Genomic DNA, 17,493 nt, shown 5'->3' with positions numbered 1-17,493 from the left:
TCCACTTATTTTTTTCCTGTTTTTATGTAGCTATTAGAAAACTTAAATTTACGTATGCGGTGTGTATATTTCATTTGGACCGCACTGCTCTAGAAGCAGCGCTAGTGTGCCTATTGAAGAAAGTAGCCCCAATTTGAAACCTGCTTCCCAGCTTATGACTTTAAGCAAGTTAAAATCTCTCAGAGCAAGATTTAGTCTTTTCACCTATAAAACAGGAATAATAATTGTACCCACCTCACAAGTTTGAGGGTTGAGTGATATATATATATATATAATGTTAAATCACTCCCTAAAATATAGTTAGTATTCATAAATGTTATTATTATTGTCATTATTGCTGTGATTACCATCAATTTGTGAAGTTGTTTTTTAATCTGGAAGAATTTTTTATTTATATTACATTAAATCTCTATTTAATTTAGAACTTTTTTTTTTTTGATACTTAGTGTTTCCATCCAGGAACCCAGCATAACTTTAACCCAGTTATTGTGTTTTCCTTTATTGCTTTAAGGAAAGTTATATTATTTTCTTTAAATAAATCCTTCTTCCCCTGAATTACATTAATACACATCACTAGTTTTGTTACTTGAATCCTTTCTTGGCATTTTCTAGATATTTAGCATTCACTCATTAAGAATGCTTAACACCGAATGTACATTCAGCTAATCTGCTTTTAATGAGTTGTTTAATGCTTTTTGTGGCTGTGTTTTGTGTTTTTATCCTGCATCTCCAGTAAACTTATCTTTTGGCACTAGAAATTTTCTTTGTTCATCATTTTCTGTGTGAATGTCATCTGCTACAAAACAAAAAATAATAAGGTGGTACTTTTCCATTCCTGTGCTCATTATTCCTCTTGTAATTTTTCCTTCCCTGATAACTATGATTAGCATTTATCCTACTACATTAAATAAAACACCAAATTGTTTGTTTGTTTGTTTGTTTTTGAGATGGTCTCGCTCTGTCACCCAGGCTGGAGAGCAGTGGCGTGATCTCAGCTCACTGCAACCTCAGCCTCTTGAGTAGCTGGGACCACAGGTGTACATCACCAAGTCCTGCTATTTTTTTGTATTTTTAATAGAGACAGGGTATTGCCATGTTGCCCAGGCTGGTCTTGAGCTCTGGGACTCAAGTGATTAGCTAGCCCCAGTCTCCCAAAGTGCTGGGATTACAGGCATGAGGCACTGCACCTGTAATGTCAAATGTTGATTTTTGACTTTTAGTATAGAGTGTTATTTATTGCATTTAGAAAAACCTTTTTATAGCTTTAAATGTTTTTTAAAAAATCAGGAATAGGCTGGGTGCGGTGGCTCATGCCTGTAATTCCAGCACTTTGGGTGGCTGAGGGGCAGATCACCTGAGCTCAGAAGATTGAGAACAGCCTGGACAACATGGTGAAACCCCGTCCCTACTAAAAATACAAAAAATTAACCGGGTGTGGTAGCGCGAGCCTGTAGTCCCAGCTACTTGGGAGGCTGAGGCATGAGAACCACTTAGAACCAGTGAGCTGAGATCATGCCACTGCACTCTAGCCTGAGTGACAGAGTAAGACCCTCTCTCAAAAAAATAAATAAATAAATAAAAGAATGAAAAAAAATCGGGAAGAGCTACGGGCTTTATTTAGTGTGAATTTTCAGTTTTCTGTTTCTTCCCTCTCATTAGGTCTCTCTGCTGCTCCAGCTCGGTATTACCTGCATGCTGTCCTAGAAGAAAGACTCCCTCTGCTTCTAGGTTGTGTGGGCTGGGTCATCTATTCATACAGAGCCTAAATTTGCTCTAAGTCAGGGCCTGGGGGGGATCCTTGGTGGATAGTGTACACGAGACTTTGGACTTGTGCTTGTCACTTACATTTTGGCTCTGTGAGACAGTTTTTCATATTTCTGGATCCTTGTTGAAACTGGAGATGATTATAAATGAGAGAGAGATGATTTTCAGATAAGTGAGAGCCATTGCATTAGGCAGGGCTCCTGAAAGTGTTTGGTAAATGGATGAGAATAAATGATAGACCTTAACCGCAGAGCCCCAAGACAGCTGTTACTCCTTCACATTTCTGTTGTTTATAATGACAATAAACACCTCATCCCATCACTATTTGACCTTCCTCAGAAAGAACCACTGACTGTTAGAGGGAAAAATCATTTGCCACAGACAAATGAAGAATAGCTTGTGACTCGCTTTGTGGTTTCTCTCTTTGAGAGACAGAAAATATTACTTTCCTGCTTTTAAGGAACATACATGTTTTAAAAGTTGATATAGAGGGAGACCTTGCTATCCGAGATTTTATATTGGAAACCTTGCAGTTACAAAGCTTAAAGGGAAGCAAAATTCATCATAAAGAAACAAAGAAAAAAATCACCAAAGACAAAATCTTGCTATAAAATTATCCGTCATCAAACATCTGAACCTGACAACTCCTTGTTTCTGCTCACCGTCCATGTTTTTCCTCTCCTATACCTCTGACTCCAGCAGTACGTCCTGCCTGGGATGCCCGTCTGCCTGTTCTTCTGTCAGTCCATCCATCCATCCATCCATCCATCCATCCATCCATCCATCCATCCATCCACTGATTCACTCAGCAGCAGTTATTGAATATCTTCTGTGTGCCAGGATCTGGGCTGTATAGTTATATCCTAGACATGTCTCAGAGTGTAGCTCAAATACCACCTCTTCCAAGTACCAGATGCGTCCCTGATTCCCTATTCCCTGCCCTACAAAGGTGAAACTGCTCTCCCCCTTCTGTGTGTCCATAGCACTTCATGGGCGCTTTCTAGATATTTAGCATTAGCTCACTAAGAATGCCTGGCAATATGACTTTTCTTTTAGAGGACAGTCCTAAGTTCTGCTAGTGGCGTTTGTGTCTTATTTGTCTCAAGAGTAGAGTTGGTGTCTGCTCAGCTCTGTGTCTTTCTCCATGATGCTTAGGGCTGACCCAGTTCATGACCAACAACTAGAGTCTTCTCTTTCTCTTTTTTACATACTCCTTCTCTTCCAGGGCTAAAGTTGCTGCAGCTGATGGGCCCACCAGGAACCCAACTCAGACCCTCATCCCTGTGCGACACACAGTAAAGATAGACAAAGACACCCTCCTCCAGGACTACGGATTTCACATTTCTGAGAGCCTTCCCCTTACAGTGGTGACCGTCACAGCAGGTAGGAGGTGACTGGGAAATGAGAAAGTTGTTTAGTTTCTCAAGGGGAAATAGCCCCGAATCGCCCCAATCTCTCTATCCTATAACAAAATGCAGAAAATCCTACCTGGGAAGTTAGAAAAGGCACACCTAATTCTGTCTTGGGCTTTGCACCTTACTTTGATGCTGGGAGGGAGGAAGCCTCAAGTGCACTTGCCGCTCCAAACCCCAGGCTGCCACTGGCCTTGGCTAGGGCTTTGCCCACCCATGGCTCCCGGGGTGGTCTCAGGGGCAGTGAAAGTATTTGGCTAAGCTAGCCCTCCTCTTTGAACCCCACATGCTCCTAGCTGGGGATACTTCCTGGTCAGACAGTAATAGAAACCATTGATTTGTTTTCACTTGAACCTTGTGAAATAGAGGCTGTACCAGGGTGGAGAGGAGTAGGTGGGGAAAGTCCAGTGCTTGTTTTCATAATTGAGGTGTGTTAATCTGGGATTCATTAAAATGTATTGATTTCTATTTACATACACATACACACCAGAGTTTTTTAGAGATGAATGGAGTAGATTTACTGGCCAACTCTGTTGATTTAGAAGGTTTCTGCTAGTTTTCTTTCTCAGGACAGTCTTCTAACATCCCTGGAAGTTGGTGATACATGATAGGTACATTAGCCATGGTTTATAAACAGGATAATTAAGATCCACATGAGCCCAAGCCTGATTGAAGGCGGGGGAGTGAGCCAGTGCCGCTGGGGACTGGATCAGGTTGCCATTTAACTGTGCCGCTATTACACATAGAGTCTGGGTCCTCCCGGCATGAGCACCAATTACTTATTTTCTGTCCAACAGGAGGCTCTGCTCACGGCAAGCTTTTCCCTGGTGATCAGATCCTCCAAATGAACAACGAGCCTGCTGAAGACCTTTCCTGGGAACGAGCAGTCGATATTCTCAGGTACTAAGTGGTCTTCCATCATCTGCAGAATTGCACAGATTATCAAAGAACAAAGATGGGCAACAGGAATGGCATAACTGATCCCCTGATTTTAATAAGGCTAAGTCTCCTTTAAAGCAGCAAAAATAGCCTCGTTTTAGAGTTCCATCTATTAAAACGGCTTCTTGTTAGTGGCTGTTACAGTCCACTCTCTCTCACTTGCCTACAAAAGAGCTTGGGAGGCACAGAGTGCTGTATTTGTCAAAGCCCTGCTATGCCCAAGACACCATGCTAAGCATGCAGGGAATGTAATGATCATAAATAACCCATAGGCCCTACCCTCTAAGGATTTATAGGCACATCGTAACATATGCCAAAGATTGAACTAAATTGTTACCAAATATGTTCTTCTTTATCCCTCTTGATATATCTTCTTAAATATAATTGCAGGTGCATCTTGGTTGGCATATATGTAGTTTCATTGATGTAGCACCTCCAAACCTTCTGTCTGGTGTCATTGTGACTTATGAAAATGCCTCGCTTTTTACCTAGACAATGATTTCCTGAGACCAGGGCTCAGTGGGTGCTCAGTTAAATGAGTGAATATGGTTAGCACTGGGAACTGGCAACCCAGACTTTAAGATGGAGGAGTGCCATTGATAGGAGTGAAGAAGACAAGCAGACATTTTAAGGGCACATGAAGCTTTGGCTTTTAAATTTTTCACTCAACATTGTTCTAATGACTAGTATAAAGACAGATGAGAAGCAGAGGTAGGTGAAAGCTAACTTGAAGATACATACATAATTCAGTTTGTGCTTTTTCATGAATGGCTGATCTGGCTTTGGGGTGGTATTAATTGTTTTTTTTTCCCTTTTTTTTGAGATGGGGTCTTGCTATGTTGTCCAGGCTGGTCTCAAACTCTTGGGCTCAAGTGGTCTTCCCATCCCAGCTACTCGGGTGGCTGAGGCAGGACAATCGCTTGAACCCGGGAGGCAGAGGTTGCAATGGGCCACGATCGTACTACTGTACTCCAGCCTGGGTGACAGAGCGAGACTCCATCTCAAAAAAAAAAAGAAAAAGAAAAAAAAGAAAAGCCGAGGAAATACACTGTAAATGCTGGAGAGTCCTCCAACTTGGGCAGAAGTTGTAGGCTGACAAAACAGAGAAGGGCCCAGAAATATTTCAGTTGTGTCTTTAATGCTGGGTAAAATTTGGTCCAAAAGATGGAGGTGAAGGGTGATTCAGGCAAAGAGGCAAACAGAAGCAACCGGGTGGGAAGTAGGGGCTGCTGAGCAGTTCAGTTTGCCTGGAGAAAAGTTCTAGGAAGTGAAGTCCAGATGATAGAGGGTCTTGAATGCCAGCACAGCATGTTTCAGAGTGATTCTCCCCCTGGAAGGGCAAGCAGTTGAAGGCTTCTGAGCAGGGATGCATGACTTGAGGTGTGCTGTGCATCTGTGCCCTCTGCTGTGTTCGCATGTGAGAATCCCAGGACGCCTTACTTTTTTTAAGCTTAGTTCCCAGTGTCTAAAACCAGTATGTATTATTCAGTGTCACGTGTAAAAGGTAAAACACAAAGCAAAACAAAAAGATACAACAACAATGCCAAGAAAACATCTCAGATTCCTCCAAATAGCTGTGAGGCCAGTATGTCCTTTTAGAGCACTTGCATTTGGGTTTATTGTGATTTATCTCAGAAAAGGCCTGTTCTCATTTAAGATGGAAAAGAGGAAGTCCCTAGACACTTAGACATCTTGGGTTGAGTTTATCCATTTGAGGAAATAACACACCAGCAGCAATTGGCCTAAATGTTCATATTGCAAGAAGTCAAATGAAATTATTTTGCAAACTGCTTCTCCATGGTAGCAGTGGCAAAGAGAAAGGAAAATATGATCGATTTTCTCTGTTCTGCCCGCTAATACAAAGTAGAGGTTAAGCAGTTATCTGCTTGATTTGATCACTTTTGAAATCTAAGAGATAATGCAAGACAAAGATGTCTACTATCTTGATTATATGATTGGGCTCATTACACTGACTTTGTGTGCCCAAACACCATAAACTCTTTGGCTTTTATCTGATAAACGTTATCCACAGACATTCATTCTATTTAGTGAAATGTTTAGCCTGAGTTTTCTGAAATAGCAACCTGAGTTATCTGTGTTATTGCCATATTTTCTCCTAAAAAATTTTTTTGGGTTGGGCACGGTGGCTCACACCTGTAATCCCAGCACTTTGGGAGGCCGAGGTGGGCAGATCACGAGGTCAGGAGTTTGAGACCAGCCTGACCAACATGGTGAAATCCCATCTCTACTAAAAAATTAGCTGGGTGTGATGGCAGGTGCCTGTAGTCCCAGCTACTCGGGAAGCTGAGGCAGGAGAATTCTTTGAATCCGGGAGGCGGAGGTTGCAGTGAGCCAAGATTGCGCCATTGCATTCCAGCCTGGGCAACAGGGCAAGACTCCGTCTCAAAAAAAAAAAAAAAAAAAAAAAATTGGGAGACATAAATCTAACTAGTAGTCACTGGATGAGTTCTTCATTGTATAGGACTAAATTAAGGCTAAGTGCCTTAATTAATGTTGTGGCTGTAGATATAAACTAGATGGTGGAGGTGGACATATGAAGATTCCCTCCAGGTGGGAGGAGCTCTCTGGGTCAGCTTAAGTTCCTTTGCAGGTTGCTGCATTTCCCAATATCTTTCTCAGTTTTGCTGAGCCAAAAAAGCTAAGGCAAACGTGGCTGCTTTATACTCATTCTGCCAGTCTTTTTGACCCTAACACACATGCTCACACACGTATGCATGCACGTGCATCCATCACACAGAACGACTAAATGTTTTTGTCTTTATTCTTTGTTTTTTCAGGGAAGCAGAAGATTCTCTTTCAATCACAGTTGTTCGCTGCACGTCGGTAAATCTCTTTCTATGTCCTGTGTGTTAGTTTCACCATTCTTGGCCCTAAGACCCTGTTCCCCCAGAGGATATCCCTCATAAAGTAAGCGGGGAAGGCAAAGGGTGGAGGGTGACAGCTGCCCGGCAGTGGGTGGCCAGTCAGTCCATGTTATCTGAAGACCTCCTCCATGCAAGTACTGTGGAGGAAACAGATATGGTGCAGGCCTCAAGAATTTATGGTCCAGCTGAGGAGATAGACCTATGGCTAGGCACAGTAGGATGATGGTAAGGGCACCAAACTGGAGTTTCAAGACAGGTTTGAGTGGTATGACTTTGGGAAAATCATTTAGTTTCAGTTTTCACTTTTGTAAAATAGTGGTCATGACAATAACTGCCTTGTCTGTTTAATGGGTTGTTAGAAGGACCAAATGAGATGTTGGATATGAAAATATTTTATCAGCTCTGAGGCTCACCACATGGCAAAGTGTGGCATAGATGATGCACAGGGAGGAAGCGGCAATCCTAAACCACCACAGGCCGAGGAGCTCCTTATGTATTATTTAGGGAAAGTATATAACCAAATTTTCAAAGGAAAAACTACTAAGGAGATAGTTTTTCAAAAGTTGATAGAAAATTTTCATTGTGAGAAACTTTAATATGTACTTCTTAGCCTTGGCCACAAATAGACCAAAATGAAAAAAGAGGGGCATAGAGAATTTTAATAATGCATTTAATAATCTAATTTAATTGACCACATACCAGGCTACCAAGAAAACTCAATAAATTCCCCAAATGAAAAACCGTCCAGGTCCCTTTTTCCGAATATAATAAAATAGAAGCTAATAACTATTAAAAATTCAATTAAAAACCATATAGCCATTTGGAAATAAAAATGTAATTTCCTAAGTAAAGATTGGGTGAAATAGAAAAAGCAAAACTATCATTATAGACTATTTAGAAAATAATTGAAAATTAAAACTGTACTTCTTTTATTTTTTCTTGAGATGGAGTCTCGCTCCCGTCGTGCAGACTGGAGTGCAATGGTGTGATCTCGGTTCACTGCAACCGCCACCTCCTGGGTTCAAGTGATTCTCCTGCCTCAACTTCCCAAGTAGCTGGGATTACAAGCACCCACCACCATGCTGAGCTAATTTTTGTATTTTTAGTAGAAACAGGGTTTCGCCACATTGGCCAGGCTGGTCTTGAACTCCTGACCTCAGGTGATCCACCTGCCTCGGCTTCCCAAAGTGCTGGGATTACAGGCATGATCCACCATGCCCGGCCAGAACTGTACTTCTTAAAACTAATTATGTGCAGTTGAAGCTATACTCAGAGTAAAATTTATAGCCTTGAGTGTTTTTAGCATTTAATACAGAAGTAAGTCAATTAAATATTCAGTGCAAGAAGTTAGAAGAAAAGATTAATAAACGTAAAGCAAAATAAAGTAATAAAAATTAAAATAAAAATGATCCTCTGGAAAACAGATTGTAATGCTGTTAAGTCCAAAAGCTATTTCTTTAAAGACAAAAGTTATGTAAAATACAGAAACCTTAAGGGAAAGAGATATGGGAGTCTCATGTGGAGGAAACTAGAATATTACTGACATATATTAAAAAATAACATAAAAGGAGATACATACTATGCTCCTTGATGGGAAGACTAAGTATTATTAATATATCAGTTATTATATTAGTATATATACTTAATACAAATTCAAGCAAACTCTTATGGGACTTTCATTTGGATTTAACAAAGTATATCAAAGTGAGACTTATCAAGAAAACCTTTTTTAAAAAGGATAATGAGGATGGCCTTGATAGGCAGATTTAAAAACAAACAAAGCTACAATTATTAAAACAGTATGATATTGGTGAAATGTTGAACATGTCAATGTAATCAGATAAAAAGTTCAAGAGTAGATGCTGTATAGGAACATAGTATGTGAGGCTGGGTGCAGTGGCTCATGCCAGTAATCCCGGCATTTTGGGAGGCTGAGGGTGGCGGATAGCTTGAGCTGAGGAGTTCAAGACCAGCCTGGGCAACATGGCAAAATCCCATCTCTACAAACACAAAAACAAAAACAAAATGATTATAGCTGGCAGGGGCTTAGGTGAGAGAATTGCTTGAGCCCAGGAAGTCGAGGCTGCAGTGAGCTGAGATCGCACCACTGCACTCCAGCCTGGGTGACAAGGTGAGACCATATATATATATATGTAGAGAGAGAGAGAGAGAGAGACCATATATATAGAGAGACCATATATATATGACCATATATATATAACTATATATAGTGTGTGTGTATATATATATATATATATAGTTTGTGAAAAACAGCATTCAAAATCTGTGGGAGAAAAGGCAATTATTCAAGAAATCAAACTTGGACATTTGTTTAAGTATTTGGAAAAAATACAGTCTCAACTCTAAAAATGCAAACAATATGGATGGATGTCTGTCTGGTCATAGGCTGTAGAAAGGTTGCCTACGCATTTAGGGTGTGGAAGGAAGCACAGTGGAACAAAGGTGATTTGATTACATGAAAATATAAACCTTCTGTGGTCCAAACACTTCATAAACTAGAAAGCAGAGAAATTGTTGTCTCCTCTCTGTATTTGACAAGTGTTATCTTTTGTTTTTATTTCTTGGAAATAGAGTAGGAAAAAACCTACCTAATGAAGATGAAGATGTTTGCCATAAATATATCAGACCAAGTATTTTATGTATCGATAAATGGAAGTTCTTCTATTCTTAACAGAATTTGTCTATTAAATAATATGAAACCAATATGGAAACAGGGAAATCTAATCAGTATAAATGGTAGTGAAGGTGTTAGGATGTCCTTTTTATTTAGCTGGTTATCATCTCATTGGAGAGTATCTTAATCTTAATCAGGCAGGTTTTTTCCTGATCTGTTTCCAAGAAATGAGCAAAAGAAAATACTTAATGTAGGGAGCAAGGGCAACAGCATAGAGCTGAATCCTTTAAATAATAAAAAGTATGTGAAGGTGAAAATTGGTATGTGTCCAGTACCACTCCTGAGATTCCTACAAGATTTCCAGGAAGAGAGGAACGTGCTCTGAAGGTCTCTCAGGGAGAACTGGCATTAGCCCAGTCTGTGGCCACCAGTGCCTCTGAGAAATGCCCTAAATATTGGCTAGCCTGCTCCTGGGCCTCTCACCAGAACTGCTCCGAAGAATTCTATTTATTTTATTTATTTTATTTTATTTTATTATTTTATTTTATTTTATATTTTATTTATTTTATTTTATTTTATTTATTTTATTTTATTTTATATATTTTATTTTATTTTATTATTTTATTTTATATTTTTTATTTTATTTTATTTTATTTTATTTATTTTTGAGATGAAGTCTTGCTCTGTCACCCAGGCTGGAGTGCAGTGGCGTGATCTTGGCTCACTGCAACCTCCGCCTCCTGGGTTCAAGCAGTTCTCCCACCTCAGTCCCCTGAGTAACTGGCATTACAGGCGTGCGCCACCATGCCTGGCTAAGTTTTATATTTTTTGGTAGAGGCAGGGTTTCACCATATTGGCCAGGCTAGTCTTGAATCCCTGACCTCAAGTGATCCGTCTGCCTCGGCCTCCCAAAGTGCTGGGATTACAGGTGTGAGTCACTGCGCCTGGCCCTGAAGAATTTTAAAAACATTGCAAAATGATCATATATGTCTTGCTTTAGCAAGGAGCCTCATTGTTGTCGTGGTAGATTCTTGGAGTCCTCAGATTACTTGAAATTGATTAGGAATGATAAAATCCACAGTTGCAACATTAATTACTGCTTCCCTAGAACACAGAATTTTATGAAAAAAGTTCTGGTTTAAATTTGTAGATCTGTATTGTCTATATTCATTGTCTATAATACGTTAATTATTCGTAATAATATTAATACCAGTATTTAATGTCTTATTTAATTTGCACCAAAAGGAAATGCTAGGAGGAAGATACACTCATTATTCCCCTTTTACAGATGAGGATGCCATGGGCCTCACACGCCCATGGTCTCACATGCAGAAATCAGTGAAGCTGGGTTGTTTTCCAGGTAGACTCCGGAACCGACATTCCTTAGTGTTATGCTGTTGTACCTCTGTAAACCCTGCTGCTTTCGTGAGTGACATTGTGTAGCCCAGGGCAGAGGGTATTGCCAAAAGATACAGGAATGTTTTCCAACGTGTCCCTTTCAGTGCCCTTTTAAACATTAACTCTTAGTTCAGCGAAAAACATGCACAAAGAGATTTTATCAGCTGAGGTCTGCTGCTTTCTGATGAATTAATTTAGAAGCCAGGGAGAGCTTAGAAGTTCTAGAATAATGAGTAGCTCATAGCCTTTGAATTGTCTCTTTAAAATATTAGATGGCTGAAGTGGATGTAAGTAGGTGGTTTATAATATGCTCTAGATGCCAAAATATTCAGGCTAGCAGAGCTGATGTTCAGGTATAAAAGTACAGGAGCCACAGTGGGGCCTGTGTGTTGGGCATTTTCATGTCAGCATGTTTTTTTTCTCAAAGCAGCCAGTTTCATGGTTGGGTGGTTCCAAATGTAAGAATGGCCCTTCTTCCCCGTGATTCCCACCAAGAAGTTGAGAGCAAGTCCACTTTGTATGAAATGGCGAAGATTTGGAAGAGTGACCTTCTCTAGGCTAAACAACTGTGCCGTTGACCATTCCTCATAGATGGGTTTTTCTGAATTCTCACTTCTCTGAGAGCTTTCGGGACAAGAGTCCAATTTCATGTTGACCCTCCCAAATAGTGGCACCCAGAAAGGAACCCAGTTCCACCAGTGACCAACCAATGCTGAGTACCATGGGGAGTGGACATGCACCAAGAACGCTAGTAAAACCCAAGCTTGGGTTAACATTTTCGCAGGCTCAGTCACACCGTCGGCTTGGATGAAACTGGTGACCAACTAAATACTGAGCTGGTTTTCAAAGGAACAGCTTCCAAGCCACGTCCCTTCAATTCCATGCTTGTGCAATTGAATTGAATTCTGTGCAATTGATTTTTTGGATGCTCAACACCACACTTCACATTAATCTCTGTCGTGTTGCTTTTGCCCACTGTTCTGGCATGCTGAGATTTTACAGTCAGGGAATTGTGGGGCTGAAAGGCTTATTTGTACAGTTGACAGCTGTAGTCATTCTCCAATGACTTCCTGTCAGGGAACCTCCTCTTCCTAAGTCTACTCCAGTTCCTTCAGTTTCCTGCCAGTTGATTTTCTTGAGCATGATCCAGCTCTGGGCCTAATTCTTTCAGGATTTATCTCCCGAAGGTGAGAGACAACAGTGTTTTCTTCCTGCAGATTCCTTTTCTCTCTGCATCTCTCCTCTGTTCTGCCGCTGATTTTTTATTCCTTTGAGTCTTTGGGGGGGTGGTGGTTGTACCTGTTGCTTTGACCACTCACTTTATCTTGTTCCCTGCAGCTCTTGACAGCCCAGCTCCTTATACCCTCTTATATTTGTTTTTAGTGATTTCCTGGCCTTTGACCCATAGCTATCTCTGGTCCTTAAGTTTCTCATGTACCCTCTTTTAGATTCCCAGTTCCTTGACCTTGCCCCCCAAATTCTTGCTGCCTGATATCTGATGACACCTTGCAGCTCTGTCCTTCACAGGTTTGGCAAGTTCACTGTCTCTGGCTTCAACCAAGGCATTGCTAAATATCACTGTTGAGGATTGAGACTAAGTTACTTAGTTAGAAATCAGGACTATTTTGAGTATATATATCAACTAGTTTATGAATCCACCTAATGGCACTGCATCTGGCCTTTTCCACAGGGGAATTATAGGAGACCTTATCAAATGCTTTGCAAGAATGAAGGAATACTACTATATCCATAGAACCCTGGTATACCAATATGGACTCCTATCTTCAAAGGAAAAATGAATTTGATTGGCTCTGACTTGTTCTTGGTAACTCCATATTGGCTGTTAGTGATCACTGTCTAAAAGCTCTCTGACCATCTCTTATCTTGGATTTTGCCAAGATTATATATATATGTGTGTGTGTGTGTGTGTGTGTGTATGTATGTATATATATATATGTGTGTGTGTGTGTATGTGTGTATATATATGTGTGTGTGTGTATGTGTGTGTGTATATATATATATATATATATATTTTTTTTTTTTTTTTTAAGATGTAGTCTTGCTCTGTCATCCAGGCTGGAGTGCAGTGGTGCAATCTCAGCTCACTGCAACCTCCACCTCCTGGATTCAAGCAATTCTCCTGCCTCAGCCCCCCGAGTAGCTAGGACTAAAGGCATGCACTACCACGCTTGGCTAATTTTTGTATTTTTAATAGAGACGGGGTTTCGCCATGTCGGCCAGGCTAGTCTCGAACTCCTGGCCTCAGGTGATCTGCCTGCCTCAGCCTCCCAAAGTGCTGGGATTACAGGCAGGAGCCACTGCACCCAGCCTGATTTTGCCAAGAATTAACGGCAAACTTACCACTATGTGTTTTGCTAAATCCTCCATGTTCATTTTCCGGAAAACTTGATATTTGACCATCTTTAGTCTCCTAACATTTCTTCCATTCTCTGTTCCGTGGATGATACCAATTGTTACATATTATAGGTCCACAAGCCCCCTAGATTCAAGTGGTATGGGAGTCTTCAGCTCATTCGAAGCAATCTGATAGTCTTATCACTAATTCTGGGTTGGAACTTTTTCTTTCTCTTATTCCTCCTATCCCTTCTGTAATTTCTACAGGTGTACTTCTTCTCTGCAAACATTATTATTTCCCTGCTTTTCTACTAATTTTTTTTTGTTTTAAAGCAAATTATATATTTGAGATGTTGACTCATAGTCATGAATCCTGTCATGCCAAGGTTCTAGTTACCCATGAGAATCACATTTATCTTTTTGCATTAAAATTTCAGGGCAACTTGTTCACTTCATGTACTTCATGGCTTTGGTCTGTTGGTATTTGAGTCTACGAACACTGTTTCCAACAGTTTCCCTGAGTGTTGTTATGTATCTCTTCTCCCATCTTCACAGAACGTGGCCCAGAGTTTCATCTTGGTACTCTTACATGTGGAAACATTCTAGAGGCTGGCCTAAAGAACTCTCCACACCAAGGGAACATAGGATGTTAGGCTGGAAAATAGTGTATCAGGATTTCATCCAGGAAGGTCACAGCCTCTTGCTCTAGAAGATCACGTAAGATGCTATTCAGCAAGTGTCACAAGTTGGCCTGATACAATCTAGTCCAAAGGCTTCACCATACACTCATACCAACCTGTGATGACTCTCTTTACTTCCTTGGGAAAAGAGGGTACCTCCCAAAAGATAAGAGCAAAGTGGGGCCAAGGGCAAGTCATAAGGGTCAGAGTTTCAGGGAACCCCGTCTAACTCCTATATTGTGTAGACGGGAAGACTCTGAAGGCCAGAGAGGGGCAAGGACTGGACCAAAGTCACACAGTTATTTTGTTGTGCTTTACACACGTACCTGGTTTTCTTTCATAAGAATTTGAGTTTGAGATAGTTCTCACAACTATTGAGCAGTAAAATATGAGTTGGAATTCAGATAGTCCCATTCACAGGCCGGAACTCTTTGTCTTCATCGTATCACAGCTATTTTGCTATCATGTTGAGTGTCCAACTATTCTCAGGTACACGAGAACATTATCTGGCTTGGGATCCCTAGATTTTATGAAAATACCTATAATGGGATATCATCCTTTCCTGTGGGTTTAAATTGAATCTGCAATAGCTATCAAAGTTTCTGTTTTTAAGAAATGAGTAGATATACTTGGCTTTTATGAAAGCACTGTTCCAAAATGCATCATGTTAACGTTTTTCAGGGAGTCCCTAAATCGTCCTTCCTGACTGAGGAGAAGAGAGCCAGACTGAAGACCAACCCCGTGAAGGTGCACTTTGCTGAAGAGGTGCTCATCAGTGGACACAGCCAGGTGTGTAACTAGTCAAGGGACTGAAATTACTCTTTATGAAGCTGGTGAGCTGCCTTCTGGCACATAACTCCCTGAACCTCTGGAATTCCACAGCACAGAGAGGGTGCAGAGGAAGTGCAGTGTGTTTGCAAGAGGCTTTGTGCACCCTCCCAGTCAGATGCCTGCAGACCCTGGACTGGGATTGCTGGTGGGAGCTCTGGGCCATGGGTGGGGACTGGGAAGAAGAGCACCGGGTTTGGCCCGCTATAGTTCTGTGACTCCATTCTTCTGCCCATGAAATTTCGACAGATTCCAATAGTTAATTTCTCATTATGCATCTTCAAATTTATTATCCTCTCTGAAGGTGATCTATTGATAATCGTGCTGGTGGCGATGGGATTGCTTTTTATTTTTAAGAGTCCATCATCTATTGAACCTCTATTATGTGACCTAAACTTTGTGTGTACAGTCCTTGGACATCACAATACCCTGCAAGGGAGGTGTTTTAACAAAAGAGGAAGCAGAGACCTAGAGAGATTAAGAGACTTAATCTCTAAGATCACATGGCGAGAAAATGCAGGAGCCCAGGTCCATGTGACTTTGGTTCTTTGGTTTTTCACTATGATGTGCTGTCTAGTCCTTTTTGATATGGAGAGACCCAGGGTTGGGGGTTCAGAAGACAAATTTGTAAAGGGAAAATGTTGGCTAGAGTTTGATTTTAATGTGGAGTGTTGGATAAAAGGCTCATTTATTCATAATTTATACATTTTCCCCCAGTAGTCTATAACTATTGCCATTCTGAATTTCTTAATATTAGACTTTGAAACTTTAAAGTCGAAACTTGTCCTTTTCTGGTCTTCTCACCATAGAGACCAGCAAAGGACGGGGGAGTCAGAGGGGGTGGGGGCTAAGGCCATTTTAACAAAGGATCCAGGTGACCTGGTCCACATCTACAGAGCCCTTATTTTCTACCTGCCCTGCTACTTAATAGAGCACACCTTTAGATAGACTTGAGTGAGAAAGGTAGACTTGTTCAGGAAGGGGCCAGTGGGAGGCCTAATGCATGACTTAGAAAACACCTGTCAGTTGGCAATATTTGAGTCATGTTTGTGAAATTGGATTGAGTCTCTTTAGAAAATTAAGTTTAGATTCTTCTGGGCACGGTGGCTCACGCCTGTAATCCCAGCATTTTGGGAGGCTGAGGCAGGCAGATCTCGAGGTCAAGAGATCAAGACCGGCCGGGGGCGGTGGCTCACGCCTGTAACCCCAGCACTCTGGGAGGCCGAGGCAGGCAGATCACAAGGTCAGAAGATCGAGACCATCCTGGCTAACATGGTGAAACCCCGTACCTACTAAAAAATACAAAAAATTAGCCGGGCGTGGTGGTGGGCACCTGTAGTCCCAGCTACTTGGGAGGCTGAGGCAGGAGAATGGCGTGAACCCAGGAGGTGGAGCTTACAGTGAGCCGAGATTGCGCCACTGCACTCGAGCCTGGGCGACAGAGCGAGACTCCACCTCAAAAAAAAAAAAAAAAAAAAGAGAGATCGAGACTATCCTGGCCAACATGGTGAAACCACATCTCTACTAAAAATACAAAAATTAGCTGGGCATGGTGGTGTGTGCCTGTAGTCCCAGCTACTTGGGAGGCTGAGGCAGGAGAATGGCGTGAACCCAGGAGGTGGAGCTTGCAGTGAGCCGAGATTGCGCCACTGCCCTCGAGCCCGGGCGACAGAGCGAGACTCCATCTCAAAAAAAAAAAAAAAAAAAAAAAAGAGAGATCGAGACTATCCTGGCCAACATGGTGAAACCACATCTCTACTAAAAATACAAAAATTAGCTGGGCATGGTGGTGCGTGCCTGTAGTCCCAGCTACTTGGGAGGCTGAGGCAGGAGAATCACTTGAACCCGGGAGTCAGAGGTTGCAGTGAGCCGAGATTGCGCCACTGCACTTCAGCCTGGCGACAGAGTGAGACTCCGTCTCAAAAAAAAAAAAAATTAAGTTTCGATTCAACACATGACTCTTCATTTCAAGAGTCATGTACAGTGATGAGTCGTGAGGGTGAGAACCAGCTAGCAGGACAGGGACAGAATAAAGGCACGACAGGTGTGGACAGGGTCACCTGGTTGATTTGTTAAAATGGCCATGACCTCCCATTCACTGCTGTCTATGCTGAGGGGACCAGATAAGGACAACCTTCACCTGAACTGGCTACAAAACTGGCTCAGAGTTTTGGTGGGGTTCGGGAGTTTAAAGGAACAGGGTTCTAAAAAGGTGCCTCCAGGAAGACTTGGAAGGTTGGGGCACCTCGGGGAATCTTTGGGAGTCTGCATCAGCCACATAAGGCAGAGATAGCAAAAGAAGTAAGAGTTCATCCCTGTGACCTGTCTATTCATCCTTTCAAGTGTTTAAAAGATGATAAAATTGCCTGTTAAACTTTTCCCCTTGGAACATGATAAGACTGCCTTAGATACACAATCACTGTATTAAGAAGGATCTGAGATAGTAAACCAACATTTGAAATATGTTTGACTTTGCTCACAGTTAAACAAATACAAAGAAAAAATATTAAAAAGTAAAACTTTATACTTAGCAAATGAGCACAAATAGAGAAAAAATGTAAGCCCTGATGCTGAGAAAGTAATTACAGTCATGCACT

General features: G+C 41.4%; 1 protein-coding gene across 2 annotated transcripts in view; it reads left to right on the top strand.

Annotated features, from left to right (window-relative positions):
• Nucleotides 1–17,493, top strand: part of FRMPD1 (FERM and PDZ domain containing 1) — a 101,533-nt gene that overhangs the window by 58,999 nt on the left and 25,041 nt on the right. For both annotated transcript variants that reach the window (XM_054500242.2, XM_054500243.2), the window contains exons 3-6: nt 2,990–3,147; nt 3,974–4,076; nt 6,914–6,959; nt 14,750–14,857. In XM_054500242.2, the coding sequence (XP_054356217.1) occupies nt 2,990–3,147; nt 3,974–4,076; nt 6,914–6,959; nt 14,750–14,857 (415 nt within the window). The remainder of the gene's footprint in view (nt 1–2,989; nt 3,148–3,973; nt 4,077–6,913; nt 6,960–14,749; nt 14,858–17,493) is intronic.

The sequence above is a fragment of the Pongo pygmaeus genome, chromosome 13, assembly GCF_028885625.2.
Source record: "Pongo pygmaeus isolate AG05252 chromosome 13, NHGRI_mPonPyg2-v2.0_pri, whole genome shotgun sequence".
Classification (NCBI taxonomy): domain Eukaryota; kingdom Metazoa; phylum Chordata; class Mammalia; order Primates; family Hominidae; genus Pongo; species Pongo pygmaeus.
This window is presented reverse-complemented; position numbering and strand designations above follow the sequence as displayed.